At 42.4% G+C, this 20,176-nt stretch overlaps 1 protein-coding gene and 1 non-coding gene across 2 annotated transcripts in view; both read left to right on the top strand.

Annotated features, from left to right (window-relative positions):
* The window catches only part of LOC119718849 (probable E3 ubiquitin-protein ligase HERC1), a 76,833-nt gene extending 57,277 nt beyond the window's left edge, over nucleotides 1–19,556 (top strand). Inside the window, exons 54-74 of the mRNA XM_038188269.1 lie at nucleotides 278–433; nucleotides 1,043–1,318; nucleotides 2,733–3,101; nucleotides 3,977–4,102; nucleotides 5,058–5,196; nucleotides 5,772–5,953; nucleotides 6,244–6,399; nucleotides 6,975–7,097; nucleotides 7,741–7,843; nucleotides 8,551–8,720; nucleotides 9,475–9,549; nucleotides 9,996–10,083; nucleotides 10,682–10,874; nucleotides 11,630–11,779; nucleotides 12,949–13,191; nucleotides 14,083–14,254; nucleotides 14,561–14,641; nucleotides 15,161–15,313; nucleotides 16,482–16,615; nucleotides 17,300–17,471; nucleotides 18,241–19,556. Of these exons, the coding sequence (XP_038044197.1) occupies nucleotides 278–433; nucleotides 1,043–1,318; nucleotides 2,733–3,101; nucleotides 3,977–4,102; nucleotides 5,058–5,196; nucleotides 5,772–5,953; nucleotides 6,244–6,399; nucleotides 6,975–7,097; nucleotides 7,741–7,843; nucleotides 8,551–8,720; nucleotides 9,475–9,549; nucleotides 9,996–10,083; nucleotides 10,682–10,874; nucleotides 11,630–11,779; nucleotides 12,949–13,191; nucleotides 14,083–14,254; nucleotides 14,561–14,641; nucleotides 15,161–15,313; nucleotides 16,482–16,615; nucleotides 17,300–17,471; nucleotides 18,241–18,429 (3,450 nt within the window). The 3' untranslated portion in view covers nucleotides 18,430–19,556. The remainder of the gene's footprint in view (nucleotides 1–277; nucleotides 434–1,042; nucleotides 1,319–2,732; nucleotides 3,102–3,976; nucleotides 4,103–5,057; nucleotides 5,197–5,771; nucleotides 5,954–6,243; nucleotides 6,400–6,974; nucleotides 7,098–7,740; nucleotides 7,844–8,550; nucleotides 8,721–9,474; nucleotides 9,550–9,995; nucleotides 10,084–10,681; nucleotides 10,875–11,629; nucleotides 11,780–12,948; nucleotides 13,192–14,082; nucleotides 14,255–14,560; nucleotides 14,642–15,160; nucleotides 15,314–16,481; nucleotides 16,616–17,299; nucleotides 17,472–18,240) is intronic.
* Nucleotides 15,578–15,650, top strand: Trnaa-ugc. The gene has a single exon. It is a non-coding gene; the product is annotated as a tRNA-Ala (tRNA).
* Nucleotides 19,557–20,176: the final 620 nt, after the last annotated feature.

The following is a 20,176-nucleotide window of genomic DNA, read 5'->3' as shown; positions in this document are numbered from 1 at the left end:
GTGGTACAGGGAGTAACAAGCAGGGCAGTTTGGGTGGTACAGGGAGTAACTAGCAGGGCAGTTTGGGGTGGTTCAGGGACTAACAAGCAGGGCAGTTTGGGTGGTACAGGGAGTAACAAGCAGGGCAGTTTGGGGTGGTACAGGGAGTAACAAGCAGGGCAGTTTGAGGTGGTACAGGGAGTAACAGGCAGGGCAGTTTGGGGTGGTACAGGGTGTAACATGCGGGCAGCTTTGGGCAGTACAGACACATTAGCTTGTTTTGTATTTGTGTGTCCAGGGTCAAGGCGGGGACACCAACCAATCAGACAGCGCCGTTGAGGTCTTCCATGTCAGAGGTCACAGTGAGGCCGTCACTCAGCTAGCCTTCAATCCCAGCTCAATGCTCCTGGCCTCTGGTTGTGTCGCCGGCTGCATCAACATCTGGGCACTTCGCGTAAGAATCATGGATTCTGTCCACCACCTCCCCCCCCCCTCCCCCCATCTCGGGAATGTAATGACTTTTGGTGTGCTTGTTGCCACATACAAACGTAGTATGTTTGTACAAATATAGCTGAACAAAGCGTTTCTAAAGTTGCAAACATTCCGAGTTTCCATCCCTGCATGAGCGTGTTTTGTATACCTGGTCAACAAAAAACATGACAAATTTTATCAGTAACCAATGTCAACCAAAAAGATGACAAATTTTATCAGTAACCAATGTTGAAAATATGACTTTTAGTCTGAACACTACAGAAAGTTTGTCAAAAATTTCGAATTGTAATGTTATTATTTGAATGATCTGTAGAGGTATGTTCATTCCAGAAATGCATTTCCCAAAACAGGCAATGCCTTTTTTTAACACTTTCTTAAAATCACGAAATAGAAACGGGCATAATTATGCCAAGGAATAAAATAAGTTTGCAAATTGCTGCGACACTGGTCATCTCTAGAGGATGCCATTCTGAGCTGATACATCAGCTCACTAATAGTTTTAGATATTGTCAAAGTTTTGATCCTATTTACCTTGTTTTTATGGCGGTATTCTCAATTTTGTCCTCTTCAGGAGAGTGCCGTCTTACAGACCCTACAGGGTGACGGTCCAGTCCAACAGCTGTGCTGGGTCAGCGACGCCGCCGGACTTACCGCCTGTTTCCAACGCTCCAAACAACTGGTCATCTTGGGCTACAACGAGAACGCATTCATCAAGAACCGCGTCTACGCCGCAGCCCGCATGGCGCTGCTGAGCCAGGGCATTGTGGGATTGCACCAGGCGCCGTGCCTGCGGGCGTTCCTGGAGCGCCTGCCCAAGATACTGCAAGACCAGTACTCCTATGAAAAGGTAACGGTGTTGTAGTCCAAGTGATGACGAGAAACACATCACAAGTCTGGTCACAAGTCAATCACAGGTCAATTCACAAGTCCAGTCACAAGTAGCAAGGATGAACAATAACCAAATAATGCCTTTGTCTCAGTTCGTTTTAAATAGCTTGTGAGTTGGGACTGGATGACGTGTGATTCACATGTAATACACTTGTCATTCATGTCATGAGCAACATGAATGACCAACGGGCATTTTAAACAGATTTTGCCATTGAGTTCAGGGCCCAATGTTATGGCTCTGCTAAACCACAGAATTCCGCACTAACATCATTCCTAATCTGTGCTGAAAGCTCTAGCAGAAAATTCTGTGCTAACCCTGTATGCACAGAATCCTTTAGTTTGCAGGATGTATGCATGGGCAGAAGCCAAAATTTCTCCCTATCCTTAAGCTTGTAAGCTATACCGCAAGTACGGAATTTTCTGCTACAGTAAGCGGGGATATTTTGCTAATGGTAAGCAGAGTGATGAAATTGGGCTCTGTCCTTGAAGGGATCATGAAATTCAAATGTACCTCAGCCAGATAATGTGATCAATATTTAGCATCAATTTAAGGTAGAGAACTGATCCCCAATTTCCACACTCACTTAGAGTCATCAAACAATGCCCCATGCGTTTCTAGATGCTCCTCATTCAAAAACTGCACCTTAACAATGTTTGGTTTTTTATACAGACCTACATTTATGTGAGGGAAAGTTAAAGGGAATGTACAACATTTGCTTGTGCTGCAATTTTCAGAAATAAATGGATTTGGAGGATTAGTACGTTATAGCAAATATTGTTACACTGACTTGCTTCACGTTTTGGGTTCATAGATGCTGGAAAACCAAGAAAACCAATCATATTCTTATAGTCTGGTTCCCTGACCCCACTTAAGATGAAACAGAGTAATTTATAGACTTAGAGGAATTGTAAGATCAGAGAATCAGTGTAGCAGGCTTGTATTCTTCACAGGTGTGTAATCAATTGCAAAGAAATGCAGACAAACTAAATATGAAAAATTATGAGCACTTTTTGAAAAAAGCCAGTTTTCTCCAATGCTGGTCGGCTGACCAGTGTTGGAAAAATACAGTTTTTCTTGAAAATGTCAGCACACCAGGAGCCACAACTTTACAGGATGCTTTAGACTGTCATTCCCTTACAATCCAGTAAGAGTTTCGTGATAATTTGATTATTTCGTTTTTTGATGTTTGCAAATGTTGTACCTTCCCTTTAACCAAATGTACACATTAGGGTCCGTTCTCATTTCCTGCGAAAGCATAAGCAAAGCAATTGTCATGATGTCAACATTTGTAGTTCCATCTCGATGTTCATCAACACTTTTAACAAATTTCCTTCACGCAGAATTTTGATCTTAACTGGCTTTTCTATTCCAGGTCCATGTATTGTGCGGTGACCAGCTAGTTCACAGTAGCTTCCTGCAGTGTCTAGCCTCCCTAGCCGTAGCCCTTCATCTAGACAAGGCTCTCTTCTACCCGCCCAAGTCCCTACAGAGCCAACCCGATACCGATTCCCCCCACCACCATGTGGCCACGGAGTGGACCTGGCTGGCGGCATTCTGCACCGCCCTCAAGTCGGCCGGTGCCCTCATGAGACGGGAGGCCCTGCCGACGGAGTTCGCCGTGCCCAACATGGAGCCCCTGGAGGGGGGCACCGAGGGGCTGGAACTGAAGCCCTGGGATAACAGCCAGTGGAGCCTGACTATGGACGAGCAGATCATGGCCTGGGCTACCACCAGACCTGAGGTGAGTCTGGGAACTAGACTAATTGTGTGTCTATAATCCTAACCCCCCCCCCCCCAACACCCGCATCTTGTAAACACCGGCAATCGAGGACCCCCTATTGTCCCTAATCCTCGTTCCTTTATTTGTACTCTAACTTTTTAGCAACAGCTGTCATTGGTTTTGTACACGAATTGGTCAGACTATGTGAGTGTTTAATGCTTTGAATCCAAAGTGGATTACTACATAATGTCTAATTTGTATAAGCCTTTGTTCTTGGGTGAAATTAGCCATGAAATTGCTCTCCCCATGCTGTTTGTGAGTTGCACCCTGATTAATAGATTTTGTTTTTAAATTGCTGAATTTGCTAGCAATACAAGAGTTAGTCACTTTACAAAAAAGCCACCCAGGGTCAAGCTTCATCAGCAATGCGTTTGAATGTCCCTCCCAGTGGTCTCCCCTGGCTTTCCTTTTGTAACCGTTGAGGGAGTACTTGTGCTTAGTTGGATTAAAGATCATACTGGTACTATACACCCCGTGAAATTATTCCGTCTGGCTTGCTGTCCTTTGCAAGAAATCAAGGAATGTAGGTGATTTCCAACGATCAGTCAATGTACTAAGTTTTGGAAATAAAGAGTTAAGTAGACGAAATTGTGCTTTGTTATCAAAAGGTTCCGCATGGTTTTTTACTGTTTTCTCGAAAAATTTGCTGAAACTCTGACAAGTTAGATTTTGAACATTCTTCTATGGATTTTTTAGTAGTGTTGTTACTGGAAACGAAAAGATGTATGAAAAGCAAATGGTCCTATATGCCTTTAACCAGTGGTCCTTGATCAAAGTTTCTGAACACTGAGTATGGAACCAGAAATATTGAGCCTTACTGTACTTCCCTATTCTAGGATTGGCAGCTAGGAGGCAAGTGTGACGTCTACATGTTTGGCAGCGGTAGACACGGCCAGCTAGCTGAGACGGGTCGTGGGACCAACCTACCCACCATCACACAGTCCTTCTCACAGGCACAGCAGGTTGTTATTTGGACAGAAAAAGGCTTTATTATTGTTATTATTATTATTATTATTTTTCTTATTTATTTCTGGTAATGAAACCAAGGATTCTTCAAAAGCGCCCTAGGCACTGTGGCTCGCAAGCCTGACGAAACCTGTAGAGTGAAGACAGTGAGAAGAAATTACAGTTTTTAGAGGTGGGAGGAAAACCCCAGAAGAATATTCTGGGGAAAATCCACGGAATCAGGTAGAGACTGAAAACTAATCCACATATTGACCCAGGCAGGAATCAAACCAAGGTCACAGCGGCGCCAACCTGACTCTCCCTTGCTAAGTTAGGCAAAGTTAGTCTTGCTAACTTTGCAACTCAGTAGTCGCTAGCAAGATTCAAATTCTTAAAGTCTTGTCTTGGATTTATCATCATAGCATTGTTTCTATTTTAGTGTCTGTGTATCTTTTTCAACTTAAGACAGGGTTCCCACAGTCATGGAGAAAACCTGGATTATCCTGGAATTTAAAGCTATCATGGAAAGTCATGAAATATTGTTTGTTATTAAGGTGTCATGGAAAGTTGATATTTCAAGGAAAAAGTGATAGAATCCTGCACAGCCCATATGTGATGATGCGTATGGATATTTGGCTATGACAGTCTGCCAGTTTGCGTTCCAGTTTACCATACTTCCTGTTTATGTATGTTTACTTGATGCTTGCTGCTCAGCGGTCTTTTTGTCAAACTAGTTAGAAGGCTGAAAGGTATCAGCCAGTGTATTGTACATAGGCTCCTAAGATGCCAAAACAGCACAGGAATTGGTAATAGAAAGCCTATAATTTTGTCCTGAAATAGTCATGGAAAATCATGGAATTTTATGTTAAGACTTCTGTGGGAACCCTGTTATGATGACCTAAGACATCGATCACAGAAATCACAAGGTAGTTTGAAGGCTCGGAACTTCTTGTTTTCCCATGTGTATTTCAGGTTGTATGTGGCCAGAATTGCAGCTTCATCATCCACCGTAACGGGACAGTGTCTGCCTGCGGTGAGGGCAGCTATGGACGGCTAGGCCAAGGCAACTCAGATGATCTACACTCACCAACGGTTGTCTCAGCACTTCAAGGTAAATAATAAGTAGTTTTCTTTTCAGTCGTTCATGAGCACTGGCAAATCCAATGAGTGGGGGGGGGGGGGGCGGATGTTGGCCATGGCCAACCCCCTCCCCCTAAAAAAAAATTTAAAAAAATTAAATAAAATAATTTTCTTTTTTAATTTAACAATTAAAAAAAACCCAGAATTTAAATTTTAAAAATATATTGAAAAAATTCAATGAAGTGAAGAATGAAGTGTTTTTAAAATAGATGTTGACATTTTCACATTCCCTTCCCTGCACGGCTTTGTGTAAAATTATTTCGAGAAAAATATACCAAAAAGGTTTCCTCCAATCTCAGTTTATTATACTCCCTGTTCAGGTGTCGTCAGGTTTTCAACCTAACATTAAAACTAAACCTCAGAAGTTAAACAAAGAAGTAATTAATTAAAAGGGGGAAAAAAAAAATCTCTGTAAAAGTAGGGTTTTTTAGTGGGTTACAAAGTGGTTAAAAAAGCAATTGTGCCCATGCAATTTGGAATTCTTGAGCTAAGTACAAGAACAATTCAAATATACCCTTTTTTAAATCAATTTTCTCATTGTCTTAGGTTTTGTGGTGATTCAGCTAGTGACGTCTTGTGGATCAGACGGTCACTCCATGGCGCTGACAGAGAGTGGGGAGGTCTTCAGCTGGGGGGACGGGGACTACGGCAAGCTGGGCCACGGTAACAGCGACAGACAACGCCGGCCACGACAGATAGAAGCACTACAGGGAGAAGAAGTCATACAGGTCAGTATCGTCACGGAAACTGGAATCCTCGATCTCATTTGGTCGATTGCTCAATCCTGATTGACGGAATTATTTGCTGTAATTACACAAAACAATGCACTATGATGTTCAAGACAACATAATTGGTTTGTGTCTCTAGGGCGCACTATGAGGTGCTATTTTTGAATTCTAACCCCCAAGATAGATTGCTTATATGAATTATAATTTAATTATTATTTGAATTTCATTTTTGAAATTTTTTGCAATAATGCTAGAGGCTGATTTTCATCCTTCTTTTTTTGCATTTCAAGATGGCGTGTGGATTCAAGCACTCTGCTGTAGTAACTTCTGACGGCAAACTTTTCACCTTCGGAAACGGTGACTATGGCCGCCTGGGCCATGGCAACACCTCCAACAAGAAAATACCCGAGCGAGTCAGGGCGCTAGATGGTGTCGCTGTCAGACAGGTTTGTGTTTATAATATTTCCTTCTGAAAAAAAAACCCAAAAAACTTTCAAAAGTCCATTTGCTTTGAATTCTATCACGAAGGCCCCCTTCAATGGTGGAGAGCATTGTGCTAGCTATTGTTCAGATAATATGTCACAGGGAATGGTATCTCCATTGAAGGGGGCCTCTTGAGTGCCTGGATCAGAGAGTTTCGATATGAGAAGGTACCAATGCCCGACACCAAATATAGTCCAAGAATGGGGAGAGCATTCTGTCCTGTTATTCTGGGGCTACTTTAATGGTATTGTCAATCTAAGTGAAAGAAAAGTAGAGAAACTGGCGACAGTGCACAAAAGTCCCATAGTGTTACTGACAGTATACGAGCTGAGTTGGTCCTAAAATGGCGTCCAGACTGAAAGCTATTTTAACACTCTCCAAGTAAGCTTCCGACCATTTTGAGTTTGTTTCTGCATTCAATAGGAGCCGTTGAACAATAGAGGACAATAGGGTCCCCAATTCCCGCACAGAGCCCATCATGAATTTTTCTCACAAGCGAAGTGCGAAAATGTAATATTAAATGTTGTTTATCATCCAGGTTGCTTGTGGTCTGAACCATACCATGTGTGTGTCGGCGGATGGCAGCACTGTATGGGCATTTGGTGACGGAGACTACGGTAAACTGGGCATTGGGAGTACAGCTTCCAAGTCATCACCGCAGGTATGACAAGGCAAGCTGGGCAAGCTGGGCCCAAAGCGCACACAATTCTATACCATTGAATTAGAATGGCTTTTCACTGGAAGTCTTTTTCATGCATCTGGTCTACACAATGTATTTAGCCAACTTATTAGTAGTCCTGTAAAATAGCACTGCCAGGCTCACCAGTCATTCAGTCAGTGAGTCAGTGGGATAGGTACAAAAAGGACACTAGCAATTATTGTAGAGACATGGGGTACCAGACTTTCAGTTTGATAAATATGTACATGTTATGTACATATCAGATTGATCTTGAATTGTACGGAACCTAGGAGTTGGCCTCAAAATTGCCGAAAGTTTACTGGAATATGTTTAATGTTATATTGTGCATTTAATTTTTCCTGACTGAGCTTATTTGAACATGGACATTTTATGGGAAAAACTAAAGCAATACAGGTCATAGCATTTAAAAAAATTGCAACTTGACAATCATTACAAAATAAAAATTTGGACCTCAATTTCTGTTAAAATCGATCACTCACAATACAAATGGATAAAGACAAACTTTCTTCAACCTTTTGTTTTTATCGCAGTCTAAACACAGCACGTTGTGCATTGAACCAAATTTTAAATCATTCTCCCAAATCTCTGGTTTTTTTTGGTTTAGAAAGTTGAGGGTCTCTCAGGGATGAGCATTAAGAAGGTTTGCTGCGGGACGCAGTTCTCTGTGATCCTGACCAAGGATGGACGGGTCTTGACAAGTGGCCAAGGTGAGGACAGAATTGGTCGTAAGCACATCTGATACAGACACCAGAGTTGTGGCAATACAACGATGTATCAATAAGGGAGTAAATGTGAGCTTGGTTGGTTTTAAACACTATGTTTAAGACCGGTTGGAGTCTGGAATGCTGATAACGACCCGAGCCGCTAGGTGACCCTAGCTATATTATGTCAGGTCTTCAGTCTAGGGACCAACTGCATTTGAGGAACAATAATGCCAATCTGGTCTTGGACAGAGACTACCTAAGCAGGGTCTGTAGGTAGCAATGAAAAATTAAAAAAACAACAAAAAAACATTGTAATGCTTATATAGCGCTTTCCATCGTATCTACAATCTCAAATCACTTTACTATTATTACCTCATTCATCAGGCCACGAGACCATGCAACAGCCGATATCAGCGCACATTCGGTCCTCTACTCTCACAGGTACCCATTCATACTCCTGGGTGGAGAGAGGCAATTGTAGTTACGTGTCTTACCCAAGGGCACAAACACCATGTTCCTGGCAGGGTTCAAACCCACGCACCATCATGCTTGAGTCAAACACTGTAACCACTTGACCATGGCATTCTAAAATGATGTAAGACCTGACGAAATGGCATTGAGCTAGTTCAGATAACCTGGGGAAGCTAACCGAATGTACTCTGAACCGTTAACGTTAACATGTGAGGATTTGATCTTTGTTGTGATGGCAGATCGCTTGACGGGACTGCCCGAGAGCCGGTCTAGACTGTCCAATCGACCCCAGCCGGTACCAGCCCTTGCGGGTCACTTCATCGAGGATATCGTGGCAGGCTCAGAACACACCTTGGCACTAACGAGCTGCGGCAATGTCTGGGTCTGGGGTAACAACATGGACGGACAGGTTCGTTTGTTCATCTGTCTAGTTGTCTGTCTGTCATAGCCAAACTATTTGGGTTTCAAAGCCCTGGCGTGGTTTCTGATATAGGCCTCATCTTTAGCTATGGAAACGTTTAGAAGATTTTAACATTGCCCTACCCATGCTCTTCAACGATGTCTGTTTCTCCTGACAAGTTGTCAATTTGTGTACTAATTTAACGGGAAAAGCTTCATTTTTCTATTTCAACCCCAGCACCTAAAAGCCCAAAAGATACACCTAATTGTTGCAGGGCATGTGGTGTGTCTCCTCCACTGGGCTCTCAAAAGTGGTGAAACAGCGCCCTCTCTTTCCGCACACGGAGCTCATTAGGTTTCTGCAAAATCTTCGAGAAGCATTTTCACAGAAAACAAGCTAGTTTAGATATAACCCTTAACCATGGAGATTGAATCATGGTGGTGTAAATTGTAACACTGGGTTTACCGACATAGTTTTATAAGCACTCTGAACTCAGCTTCGTCCTAGAGGTTTTAGAAAAACCTTTGATTTTTTTTTCCTTCAAGTTCTTGGACAACATTGAGTAAGCAGTACTTATAAAAATTACCTTGATCGAGGACTGAATTGAAATATTCATTAAAGTTTCTTCCTAACTAGGTATTTTTGTCAACCATTTTGCATGAATAAGTCTTGTTAGAAAAAAAGCACATCACAATAAGTAAAAAGAAAAATCGAAAATGACAGCTTTTAAATTGAAATGATATTTTTTTTCTATGGTCAACAGTTGGGCTTGGGTCACACCAACACTGTCAGAGAACCTCTCCTAGTGACCAGCCTGCAAGGCAAGAACATACGCCAGGTAAGATGAGAATTTACAACTGTAGATTTCTCGGGTTCGAATCCCTTCCTGAATCCACAGTTTTGAGTGGTTGTTTCCTACCAACTATTTGTTGTGACTTTGGGTTTGATTCCTTCCACAGCCACTATGTGCATGGGGTTTATCAGTCTCTATCAGGTCTCAAAGCTCTTGCCCAGTCAATTTGGTGCAGTGCATCGTTTTTCCAGTGGCCCTGGTTTGATTCCTGCCTGGGTGACTATGCAAATGTGGTTCTTCAGTCCCTACCTGATTTCAACTCGGCAAAAGCTCAGAATTTTCCTTTTTAGTTACTTCCGATTTGCATGCCTGAAAATAACATAAGCCAAATGCATATTGCTTTAAGAAAGATGACATGGGATAAGTACAGTAACAAAAGCTGAAAAAAATTCTGAACAAATTTCTGAACCTTCGTCCTAATGTGTTTGTAGATCTCGACAGGAAGGAGTCACTCTGCTGCCTGGACTGCTGCCCCAGTACCTGCAAGGGCACCGGGCACCCCTCAACCCCTGCAACTAGGTCAGTTTAATAATTACACATACTTGAAGTTTGCAATGAACTGGTAAACCTGACTGATGCCGTGACTCACTAACTGACTAACAGTCAATTGTAACTTAGCCTGGTTGTTGACTGATGAAGAGAGCTGGGCAGTGCTATTGTATAGGAGTACCCCGTAATACCAATGAATGGGCTATATCCAGCTGGATGCATGAAAAGACTGCCATTGAATATCCGCTCTGAATCAATTGAATGGAATTTGTGTGCTCTGGAACCACCTTTACTAGGCTGTCCCTGTGTTGTTTTTGTAATTGCCATTTTTCTAGCATTGCAAAGCTAATGACTTAATAAGACATTGTACAAAAAAAAATTAGCCCACGTCATGAATAATTAATTACAAAGTTGAATTTGGTGCCATAGTAGAACAAGCTGTAGTGGCAACGTGATGTCAATGGAGAGTCCATTGTGCTATTTGCATAGAGACTTGACTTTGCTTATGTATCACAATACATGAAAATACACGAAACAAGCGGTGCCAGACTAATGTGTATGTTGTGTAGGTGCTACATGTGCATGTGAGTTTTTTTATTGATTTATTTTTTTGTCATTGTTATTTAAGGTTTGCCCCAGAGTGTTCCAGCTCAGTACACCGCCCTGAAGGAATGCAGTACATCCTCCATCAGATCACGGCTGCGCCTCCTGCATCACTTCTCAGACCTCATCTACGCGTCTTGGCGGCTGCTCAACCTTAGCCCCACCCAGGTGAGAACAATCAAAGGAAGACGGGTTCTTTTTTTTTCTTCTCCTTTTCAGTGCAGTTGTGAGAGGGGGAAAAAAGCAGAATTTGCATAATTTAGGAGACACAAAGGCCAGAATGTGAACTTCTTTTCATTTGTTATACATGTATCTTGGTATTTGGACCATCTAGTGAAGTCCACCGCAAATAATTCAAGTTTCTTTTATATTCCATAACTTAAGATGGGCAGAATTTTATGTTCAATGTCTCATTCAAAAGTGAATAACTTTTGCATTACTAGAACTGAAAATAGCAATTAAGAAACAAAATCATATATTGTTGCTTCTTAAAGACTCGAAGGATATTTTGAAAGCGTGGCATAGACTGTATCACGTTACCCATGTCATCATAATGTACCATTGGGCAACCGATCGGCAACTCAAACATTTAAGCATTTCTTGCATATTATGTGGCTCCACATTAAACAGTATATGTCAACTCTTGTACACCAGTCACATTTCAAGAGATTCACATGCAGTGCAGAAGAGAACAGTGTGCTGAAAGTCGGCATCACATGACCACAAATTTTTGAATTTGTAAACAAATGTGATATGGTCTATAACAAAACAGTTGTCTGTTGTGATATAGTACATGTATGCTTGTGGGCAGCAAATTGCATTCGCCTCGGATGCCATTTGCACCCTAAAGGCATAGGAATTGCCATGGACTACATCACACCAGACGACAATTGTATAATGAACCACATCGCAGCAGACAGCAACATGGCCAACCCTCTCCTTTCCCCCTGCAGGGATCCGCGTCAGCATGTAGCAGGGGCATGACAGGACTGACCGACGGCCCTCTCCGGCCACTACTAGCCTCTAGGGTCTACACACTGCCTATGGTGCGGTCCATCGGCCGGACGATGGTCCAGGGGAAGAACTACGGCCCTCAGGTCACGGTCAAGCGACTGGCAACGAGGTAGGCTGATAGGAAGGACTGAATGAAAACCTAAACATCTGTGAATCTGTTCACGGCTTCTACTTTACAAAGGGCAAAGAAAGAAAATGGCTGACACTAAATGACTATTGCCTGCGCAAAGACATTACAAGTTTCTTCAGAGTTTGAAAAATGTTTATCGTGAGTTCTCCATGCAATACTGGCAGACGAATGTCCATGAAAAATGACCTTCGTTAACCCCATTCTGTTCTACTTACTCTACCATAAGGAAAGGGCAGGCATGTCTTTAGTCATGCACAGCATAAACTGTATCAAAGATGAGCGTTTTTTTTTATGAAAAAGCAAATCTCATGTTCTACTTTTCCCCCTATCCAAACAATATGTCTTGTGTGCATTCAAGGGGCAGTCATGGCAGCATTTCTATGTGAAAATGCAAAATACAATTATTGAGATGTGTGCCCCTTGCATCAGTAGTGTTATGAAAGTAAGTTGAGTTTTTAGTTATACAAGTAAGCCAATGTGGCTTCATTTAATAATTATGTTATATGTGAGGTGCTCTGGCAAAATGAGACGGAACTGGGCACAGTGAAGAAAAATGCAAAAAAAAAAAAAAAATTGGGGGTGATTTTTTTCTCGATTTGTGCATATTTGTAATATTTGATATATCTACTACACACATTTTAAAGAAATAGTATAAAAATCGTGGAATAAAATATTTTAAAGGAAAACAATGAGCCTCTTACATTTTCACGACTACAAAACAGTTGAAGCTTTAAAGGCCTTTTTTCAGTATTTTACTTTTCTAACACATTGATAAATGCGCATTTCAAACAGCCATAACTTGTCAACAGAATGTCTGATTGAAGTGCAACACACAGTATTGTAAGAAGAATTTTTTCCTTTTTCCTAAACCTGCAAACGTCTGCCCAGTTCTGTCTCTTTTTGCAAGAACGCCTCACAAATGGAAAAGTTTAAGGCAAAATAATGAGAAAAACTCGAAATTGAGAAAAAGCGGATATTTTCAAACAACGGTCCCTTCATGAAAACAGTGACGTTGCTGAGTTAGAGTCCCTAAGCCAGTCAGGCCTAAAATCTAAAAATAAAATCCAAAGACAAGGCTGAGGATTTAAAGATTTTGAATATAGTCTGTAGATTTTTCTTGAGCCGTTTTTCTGATTTGCCCTTGGCAGGGGGCGCAAGTGCAAGCCCATCTTCAGCCAGATAGCAAAGCAGGTGGTCCGCATGAAGCCAGGGGATCTCCGGCTCCCGGCTCGGGCCTGGAAGGTCAAGCTGGTAGGGGAGGGGGCCGATGATGCCGGGGGCGTGTTTGATGATACCATCACTGAAATGTGTCAGGAGTTGGAGACGGGCGTGGTCCCGTTGCTGATTGCCACGCCCAACGCTGCAGCCGATGCGGGCAGCAATCGTGACAGGTGAGTTGACCCAACTGAGAATTTTGAAAGCCACCTCCAACAATAATTGGGAAAAGCTAAAAGAATTCCTTACTTTGTTTTTGATGTCTGCTATGCTCAATGTTGCAACTAATGCTAGTTGAAAATTGGGACAGGTCAGTTTGCCCAATTGAGAATTTGTAAAGACCTGTAACGATAATTGGAAAACGCACAGTAACCTAAAGCATCGATAATTGCAAAACCTATAAGAATCCTCACTTTATTAGTGTTGCTATCAAGTCCATCACAATTGCCCTATCGCCATTTGCGAGTTAGCCTCGCCCCTTAGACAACCCTATGAAATTTGTGTACGTTAAGTTTTGTTTGTCTCAGATTTTGTGCATTACGCATCAATTTGTATATTGTGTGATTAGGCAATATTTCACAAGGTGCGTTGACGCGATTCTATCGCGATAGGTTAATTCCACACAAGTCCTCGCAGGTCAATCACAAGTCAGTCACAAGTCCATGACACAGTCAGTACTTTGTTTTTGTTTGTCTGTATGACTGGACCTGTGAATGTACTTGTGGCTGGACTTGTGATAGACTCAACTACAACACCGTGCTACAGACAATACCCCATCAGGCCCAATTTCATGGCACTGCTTGAAGTTGCACTAACTATAGCCGAAAATGGTGCTAATCTTAAGCAGTATTTCATGGCCTGGATTTGCTACTGGTTACATGCGCATTGAAGATTTCTATTGTTACGTCACTAATTACCACTTACGGTCTCCATGAAATAGACTGAGGCTCTGTAAGCAGAAAATCATGTACTTGGCAGCGCCGTAAAATTGGGCCCATCAGTGGACTCAGAATATCCTGTTTGATTGGGGGTGTTGTTTTTTTCTTTTCTTTTTCCCCACATGCCAGGTTCCTGCTGAACCCATGCATGTGTACAGAGGAGCACCTCCTACTCTTCAAGTTCCTAGGTGTCCTCCTTGGGGTAGCAGTCCGCACCAAGAAGCCCCTAGATCTCCACCTGGCTCCCATGGTCTGGAAGCAGCTGGCCGGGATGCCACTGACTGTCGAGGATCTGGAAGAGGTAAAGAAAGGATGTCAATCAAGCCTGAGAGGGAACCAGCCTAGTGTACCAGACTGATGACTGACTCACTCACTTCACTCTCTCACTCACTTACCCACTCACTCACTCACTCACCCAATTGGGGACCTCTCGGGAATTGGGGACCCTATTGTCCTCTATTGTTCAACGTCCCCTATTGAATGCAGAAACAAACTCACTGTCTCTTGTAAATTAGGCTGGATTATGGAGGATTGAGGACGACTAGTGTCATATTTAATCTCTGCCACAGTCTTTGTAAAGCTTTTACCTGTTCTGTTGTTGTTTCAGATGGATTTTCTGTACGTCCAAACGCTGCGTAATATACGAGACATCGACAAGAGTGGCGTAACCGAAGATAACTTCCATGAGGTGGGTGGTGTTTGGAACAGACAAACTTTGAAATTAACTTCCAAAAACTGTGTTTCTTTCTTGGTATTTTCCCCTTTGTGTTTGATGAGAAATTATTTTGAGATATTTTAAAAACTCAAAAGTCCACTTGAGTGTTTTTAGTTGGGGGGAAAAAGGTTTGTTAATTTTTAAGGATAACTAATAACCAATAAGTCACTGAACTGTCCCATACTACCCTGCCTGTTGCTCAAAGTGAAGATAGGACTGGTATCAAATACCCTGTGAAGTTATTCTACCTGAAATGGTATCGTTCAGAAGAAAACAATTATTGTAGGTGCGTTAGCAATGGAATCCAGGATCGAGACCCAAAAACTTAAGCATACAGTTTCTCTGTTTTCTCAAAAGTTTACGGTATCCACTGAGCTGAAAGTTCAACAAGTTTAGTTGTTGTGCACTCTTCTTAAGATTTTGAGTAATTTTGTTGCTTCAAACGAAAATTGATCCTTTGTAAATGTAAACACCTCTAATTTCTTTTGTCAGGTGATTCCCCTGGAGTGGTTTGAGGGCCAGAGTGCAGACGGCAGGTTTGTTCCAGTGGTTCCTGGTGGACGCAGTATCCCACTGACATACAACAACAGAAGAGAGTACGTTGAAAGGGCCCTGGCTTATAGACTGCATGAGATGGACAGACAGGTCAGTTACACTAACAAAAAAACGATACCAGCACACCCAACTATCTGAAATCCCTTTTCTTGGGACAAATGCTTGAAATTTTGCACATTAGTCCCAAATCATTGTAAAAGCTGTTTGCAATTTCCCGGGTTTGCAGCATTGCTGATGTTGCTAGCATTTTGACTTTGGGCGTGATCCCTGGCTACATGGCATATACGGGTTTACGGGTTCTGACTAGCGCCTCTTGAACAAAGACATTGACAACATTGGGAACCACCAACATAGGGATGGATAGCTCAGTTGGTAAAGCGCCGGAATTGCAATCCGGAGGTTGCAGGTTCAAGCCCTGCTCCGGTCAATTTCTTTAACTTTATAATTACTTATTGTACCAAATGAAGATACTGCATGCTAAGGCCAAAAAAAAAAAGTCTCCGGTTTCTGGTATGCGCGCGCGTCGCCGTAGCCATGCGCGTCGGCAAAATGAAAAAGTTTTTTTTTCAATGAAAGATGATGTCTCAAAACCGCCAAACTCACTGGTTTGACTGGAATTCTGCTGCTGCGCAATTTCAACGTGTTTGTAGATGGGGTTATGATCGAGAATAAGCTTTATGTGGCCTTTCTGGACTCCCATATATTTGCACTAAGTTTAGTCGGGCACCATTTGCAGTCACCAGCCGACATTTGAAGCAAAAAAGTCTGGTAAAAAAAAAAAAAAGCCGCGTCGCCGCACCACTTTTTGGACAAGCTCCATACCAGAAACCGGAGACTTTTTTTTTTTGGCCTAAGGTGTACAGTGTTATCAACTCCCTATAGAAATAGTTTGTCAGAAGTCTCCAAAGTAGTCATTGTCCAAGACTGCAGTAGGATGTTGTCCCCCTAATGCAGTCTGTCTTAGGTAAGCCTGGTCCGTTCGTAGCAGTAGAGGGCGCTATTCACAGGATGAATCAAATCCTGTCTTGGGAATGTTGGCACTTAGACCCAATAAATTCCAAGCATACTTCACGCATGCTATATTCAAGCTAAAGTGTGCGCGAGGTGTGCTCAGAAGTTCTTGGGTCCAAAGTTTATCAAAGTCTTGGACCAGCTGAACTGGGCTTGCCTTTTCTTTTCCGCTCACAAAATTGCTAAGCATTGTTTTCTTGCTTACCAGAAATTGAGCCGTGGTACCAATTTTGACTTCCTTTCATAGGTTGCTGCTGTACGTGAGGGTATGTCATGGATCATCCCTGTCCCACTCCTATCCCTACTAACGGCCTCTCACCTGGAACAGATGGTCTGCGGTATGCCGGACATCGACGTGGATATCCTACAGAGAGTCGTCAGGTAATTATGCTTACCACCGAATTCTGCGCTTATGGTCTCTATTCTCTGCTTACGGTGAAGTGCTTAGACTGCTAGCTTTAAGTGAGCACAGAATCCTTAATTATGGGATGTATGCATGAGCATAAGTAAACAATTTGCGCGTGCTCTTGAACTAAAACTCAACAATACCGCAGTGTCCTTGCTTACAGGAAGTAGAGCAATGAAATCGGTCTATATTGTAGTATATTGTATAATATATTGTACTATATTGTATTACTTTGTGTTAAAGCACTGAAAAATCAATAAAACCATAGAGTACTTGGGCGGTTGCGGACGCTACATTGAGTAATAGGTGGGGCGGTTTCGGGCGCTAGAGTGACTAAAGGATTAAGGTCATTTACTGTAACATAACTTTGGTCCAATTTGCAGGTGGGGGCACTGGAGGGGTGCCACTCAGTGAGATTTTTATAATAAAAGCTCATTTTTGCTTTCCCCAAATTCTGAGGGACGGGGAAAGAGGGAGGGTAAACAGGCCTCGATTAAGGGGAGGGGGTGTGCCCTCCCTAAGCTACTATGAGGGTCTAAGACATTTTGGCAGTCTTTTTGCGAGTGGTTTTTGTCACATGTCTCACTTAATGTCAGTCTTTTATATTGGCAATGTGCGAGTCATACTTCAGAGAGATAACTTTAATTCCTGTCCCCCAGGTACCGGGAGGTTGATGAGACCCACCAGCTTGTCCAGTGGCTGTGGCAGACACTGAGAGAGTTTAGCAATGAAGAGCGGGTTCTCTTCATGCGCTTTGTGTCAGGCCGGTCCCGCCTGCCTACAAACATCGCCGACATCTCCCAGCGATTCCAAATCATGAGGGTGGAGAGGGTACGTCAGATTTTTCCTTTGTACTGTCCATTTTTTAATTTTGTTTTGTTATGCATTTGCTGCTTGACTTTTTTTAAGGAAGTCTTATATTGTCTGATTTTGAGGAGCGCTGTGGTGCAATGGTTACAGTGTTCAACTCATGTGCCATGGTATGTGAGCTCGAACCCTGACGGGGAGCATGGCGCTTGTGTTCTTGGGCAAGACACTTGACTACAATTGCCTCTGACCACCCAGGAGTAGAAATGGGCACCTGTGAAGGTAGAGACTAGATTGCGCTGATCTCGAGCTGCTGCAGAAAAATGGTCTCATGGCCTGATGAACAGGGGTAATAATTGTGAAATACATTTAGACTGTTGGAAAAAAGCACTATAGAAGCACCGCATTATTATATTGTATTTGGTAGAATGTCAATTTATTTCAGTTGGTGCTTTACTTTTAATCCAAGGTAGGCCATCAGCCTGGGGGTTTGGTCAGTATCAAATCAGGGCATAAATTATTATAGTGCACATGCGCAAGGTAGACCCCCCCCCCCCCCCCCCCGAGTGGTAACAAGCATTCTGATGGACATGTTGAAAAAAAGGTGATTACACCCAAAAAGCTGCCACCGTTGAAATGCTTTCACATATTTTCCAACTCTGGAGGTGTATACCTTGCCAAAAATCGCTATGATGATTGTTCCCCTCATTTGATACCGGTGGCCAAAATTTTGGACCGAGGTTGATGGCCTAAGGGCAGACCACCTTTTCAATGCATTACCCCACTCTTACAGACAGTCGATGGGTTACCGACGGCGCAGACCTGCTTCTTTCAGCTGCGCATTCCGCCCTACTCCAGCCAACCACTGATGGCCGAGCGCCTACGCTACGCTATCTACAACTGCCGTTCCATCGACATGGATAACTACATGCTGCCGCGGAACACCGACACAGGGAATCTGTCTGACAGCGAGTATACTTGAGAGACAAGAACCTTGAAGAAACAACGAGCAGCTTTAACCCATTATCACCTGTACTACATTGTATTACATTGTGTTTATTCACTGAAGAACCCATAAGTGCTCGGGCAGTTTTGGGCGCTACAGTGAGTAATGGGAAGGGCGGTATATGGGCGGTACAGTGACTGAAGCGTTAAAAGAGATATGTGAAAGCAGTATCAATTTTTCATAAAGTGCTTTATAATAACCATGCTGAAATGTAAAAGTGCGATTCCCTGGAATATATAAACCCCAATACCAAAACAATGTTCAACGGTGTAGCTCTTACTTGTAACTAAAAAAGTAATTCGTTCGTTCGTGCGTGTGGTGGCCAACTTGTTCAATATTGGTGCTTTAAACGAGCAAACTGGAAGACAGCCAGTCTGCCGTGTCATCATCTAGATGTATGATGCCTTCGAAACCATGGGGAGCCTGGTAGATGTTGCAGTTTAAGACGAATTGCTCGATGGTTTGTGCTTCGCTGCACTCACAGGTGTCGGATGGCTCAGCTCCTATTTTGTACAGGAAATGCTTGATACGGCCAACACCTGAGTGTATTCTGTAGAGATTAACCCATGACTTGATGAATAAGTACCAAAAAAATTCAATGTGTCTGAGTACGTCAGACGGTCAGACACCATGGTGTCTACTACATGAATAACAGTTGGATGAATAATTTTTTTTTTTCAAATCAGTGTAATAACTAACTGATACGTTTTATCAGAATTAGAATCCACTTTATGATTATAGCTTTATATTATGCACACTGTTGAATTGTCCAGAATGTTTGTCTGACACAGTGGAACTGCCCGGAAATATGTCATCAGTTTTCAGCTGTTACAATTGAAATTACAGCACACAAGCAGTGCAGAATTCATGAATGCTCAATGTCTGTCATTGCCTGTCCAGTTTTTGCTCAGAAATTGTGCATTGGATCAGTTTTGTTATGCACACTGTTGAATTGTCCAGAATGTTCGTCTGACACAGTGGAACTGCCCGGGAATATGTAATTAGTAAACAGTGCCCTCTATTGCCGCACCGCCTCAACTTTTTGTACCAAGGAGCAGCAAGGAATGGGGAAGGGCACAAAGGCAAATGATGGAGGGCACCAATGTATATGAGGACACAGACAAGCAAAGCAGTACCCACCTTGTCTGTACAATCCAAGCTTGAAAAAAAAAAGCAACCAAAAAAAAAAAAAAGCCTAAAACTAAATAAATAAAGTGCTTTCAAAACCTACATGTAGTACATTTACATTACTATTACTACAGTGTCCTTGACAAGACAGTGTCATGCACTCATTCTGCTATGCACTTTACTGTCTATACACATGGCAGTCTAAAGATTGTAGCTGTAGAATGTCCAGTTCTCTTTTTTTTCAATTCCTAGAGATATAGAGTACCGAGGTGTGACGTCATTTAGAACCAGAAAGTGTAGTGCAAAGGAATGGAGTACGCGCGCGTGTTGCTTCACGGGCTTAATCATGCAATAACGTGTTTTACACACACATTGTGCCTGTGATGTATTCATTTCGGTACTCTATTGCCTTTATTAGCCCATCACTTAAACATCTCACTTTAAATTCAGATATTGATCCCAGAAGAATGACCCTAACAAGGACAATAATATGCAAAAATAAATAGACTTGATGTGGCTGACTTAAACGTAAACATGGTTGTGCTAGGAAACTTGCAAGTGTACTAAAGCTGGTCCCAGAGTTCACACAAATTCT

This window comes from Patiria miniata, unplaced genomic scaffold (genome assembly GCF_015706575.1).
Source record: "Patiria miniata isolate m_02_andy unplaced genomic scaffold, ASM1570657v1 HiC_scaffold_7, whole genome shotgun sequence".
NCBI lineage: Eukaryota > Metazoa > Echinodermata > Asteroidea > Valvatida > Asterinidae > Patiria > Patiria miniata.
The sequence above is the reverse complement of the archived record's forward strand: the minus strand, read 5'-3'. Positions and strand labels throughout refer to the sequence as shown.